Genomic DNA, 2,730 nt, shown 5'->3' with positions numbered 1-2,730 from the left:
ACCTGACCCAAGACGGGTCGCAGGCGTCGTACCGAGCGCGTCGAGACCGTGTCCTCATGTGATCTGCACGGGTGAGTCACGTCGGCGTCAAAGGAGCGACGTGCGACCTGTCAGAGCTCTATCTCCGATCGCAGCTGCCTCTGCGCGTCCTGGGGAGGTACAATAGTGTCGCGCGCCGGAGACGACTCGACGCCGCTGAGATCGGAGATCAAGCTCTGACAGGTCGCACGTCGCTCCTTTGACGCCGACGTGACTCACCCGTGCAGATCACATCAGGACACGGTCTCGACGCGCTCGGTACGACGCCTGCGACCCGTCTTGGGTCAGGTGGCACGACGCTCCGCGCCTGCCAGCGCTGCCGTGCAGGTTGCCACGACGAGGTCGAGCACGCTTCTATACGCTCGCCCAGCCTTCCTTTCCATCCCATTAGGCAGCCTGGGAACGGTGGCGGTCAGAGGCAAAGCCTGCGAGGGGTGGTGGAACCACATGTCACGGCTACCGCCGGCTCGACCCCACGATAGCCTCCGGAGGCTGACTTTGAGGCACCATCATCGGACGATGTCGACGAGTTGGGTCGCTCTCGCGGTAGCCAGGTAGCCCCCCATACTAGTAGCACCGGCCATGGCCGCAGGAAGCTCGGGGGAGGGCGCTGGGAGCAACACGGAGCTCCGTTGGACGCGTTTTCAAGATTAGCGTGTCAGAGTGAATTGGAACTAGCCTATAGCACCATGCTTGGACAAACTGAGAATAGTTTAATTGCACAGAGAGAACTTGTGCCGCCGCGGCGGGGGCGTCTCTGCCGTAGCTTTGTCCGTGCGGCGAGTGGTATTGAGCTCCGAGCATCCCAATCGAGGAGACTGAGCATCGCAATCGAGGAGACTGTGATCTGTGTCGGACGCGCTCCCCTTGTCGCGAGGCTTCTCATTAGGTCACTTGCTCGTTCACCAGGTACGTCGCCGTCTTCGACCCGCTGGATGGCTCGTCCAACGTCGACGCAAACATCCCGACGAGCGCTCCATCAGCATCTCCACCCGCAGTGCGCCGGAGGGGTGGCGGGTGCTAGTCAAGCGATTGCGCGAAATCCCAGAGTACTGCCAGAGACTGATTTTGGGGCGCTGTGGGCGCCCTGATTTTCCGTTTCCCCACCACACGCAGTCGAGTACATAGCCACACATAAGTGCATACGTTCACAAATGGCACTTAGGAGCCAGACGTGCGGCTTTCCAGTCACTCAATCAGTCTGTCATTCACATAGGTCATAGCTTCACGGAACCAACCACGCGTGTCGCCCGCCGCGGCCCTAGTCGCTCCCCGCCACAGCGACTGTTGGCCGGCCTCACCCTCAGACTCGCGGGTTCAAGCTCCTCGGCGACTTTTGGATCTCCTCCACGAGATCGGGCATCGGGCTCGGCTTGACCTTGACCGAGCCGTCGATGATCGGCGCCGACCGGTCCGCCGACGCCTCGAGGTGAGGTAAGGTCAGGTAAACTTCTCCACAGACACAGCGTGGTGGGGCAAGGGCCAGGCGCAGCCCTCGCGACTCCCCATGTCTGAAAGACGGGAGCCCCACGGCATTCAAAGTGCAAGGCCCGGTGCGCGTGGGTGAGCGGTGTGTGTGTGTGTGTGTGTGTGCGTGTGTGTGTGTGTGTGTGTGTGTGTGTGTGTGTGTGTGTGTGTGTGTGTGTGTGTGTGTGTGTGTGTGTGTGTGTGTGTGTGTGTGTGTGTGTCTGTCTGTCTGTCTGTCTGTCTGTTGTGGGGAGGGGGGTGTCGACGCCTCGACGTGCTTGAGGGCCGGCGACGCCTCGACAGCGGCGAGCTCCTTCCTGAGGTCCGCCATTGGGCTCGGCTTGACCTGGTAAGGTGAGGCAAGGTCAACGTCTCCACACACACAAGGTGGTGGGGCAAGGGGGGGCGACCCTCGCGTCTCCTCCCCCGGACACGGGCAGGAGCCCCTGGTGGGTGCGCGGCCGGCGCAACCTCGGGCAACCTCGGGCTCTGACTCGGGCTGACTCGGGCCATCTCGGGGCCATCTCGGGTCCATCTCGGGCCCATCTCGGGTCATCTCAGGACCACCTCGGGCCCATCTCGATCCAACCTCGGGCCCATCTCGGGCTGGATCTCGGGCCATGTGGTCGGTAGATCTCGGGGCGTGACCTCGACGTCCGGCGCTATCAGCGGCGCGGACCGGTCTGCGGCAGGGCCGGCGCTCTTCAGGCTGGCGCCGCTGCCCTTTGCGATGTCGTCGAGCACGCCCTCCTTGAGCACCTGGGGGTAGAGGGGCGGGGCACGGACCACCGCAGTCGGACCCATCGGAGCCCCGCACACACCACACACAGTCACTGTGTTGGGCAGAAGGGAGAGAGAGGGCGGGGTTGGCTACTGGGTTCGCTACTGCCCCCGTCGCGCCCCAGCCCCTGTGCGGGTTGAAGCCACGTCTCGTGTCGCCAGCCGCTTGGGTGTGGAGAGAGGGGCGCGCCCGTTCGCCGATCTTGGAGGGGTGAGAGGCTAAGGCTGCCTACCACTAAGGGTCGCTACAGGGGAGGGGGGGGAGGGGGGGGAGGGGGGGGAGGGGGGGGAGGGGGGGAGGAGAGGGGGGGGGGGGGGGGGGGGAAGGGGGCTAATGGAGGCCCCACCTTTATTCCCCCCCAGGCCTCCAGGGAGGGGAAGCCCCCCTGCTTGGGGCCAATCTCATTTTGCAGGGACGCCATCGAAGATGGTTTGACGGCGAAG

At 64.1% G+C, this 2,730-nt stretch overlaps 1 protein-coding gene across 1 annotated transcript; it reads right to left on the bottom strand.

The window, feature by feature from the left end:
* Window positions 1-1,342: 1,342 nt before the first annotated feature.
* On the bottom strand, window positions 1,343-2,310 carry EMIHUDRAFT_252747 (hypothetical protein; the record flags this gene model as incomplete). The annotated part of the gene is made up of 3 exons (XM_005787180.1): window positions 1,343-1,462; window positions 1,781-1,852; window positions 2,155-2,310. 3 exons carry the CDS (start codon window positions 2,308-2,310, stop codon window positions 1,343-1,345), a joined length of 348 nt encoding a protein of 115 aa, XP_005787237.1.
* Between the last annotated feature and the right edge of the window lie 420 nt (window positions 2,311-2,730).

Source organism: Emiliania huxleyi, assembly GCF_000372725.1.
Source record: "Emiliania huxleyi CCMP1516 chromosome Unknown EMIHUscaffold_1441, whole genome shotgun sequence".
Classification (NCBI taxonomy): domain Eukaryota; phylum Haptophyta; order Isochrysidales; family Noelaerhabdaceae; genus Emiliania; species Emiliania huxleyi.
The sequence above is the reverse complement of the archived record's forward strand: the minus strand, read 5'-3'. Positions and strand labels throughout refer to the sequence as shown.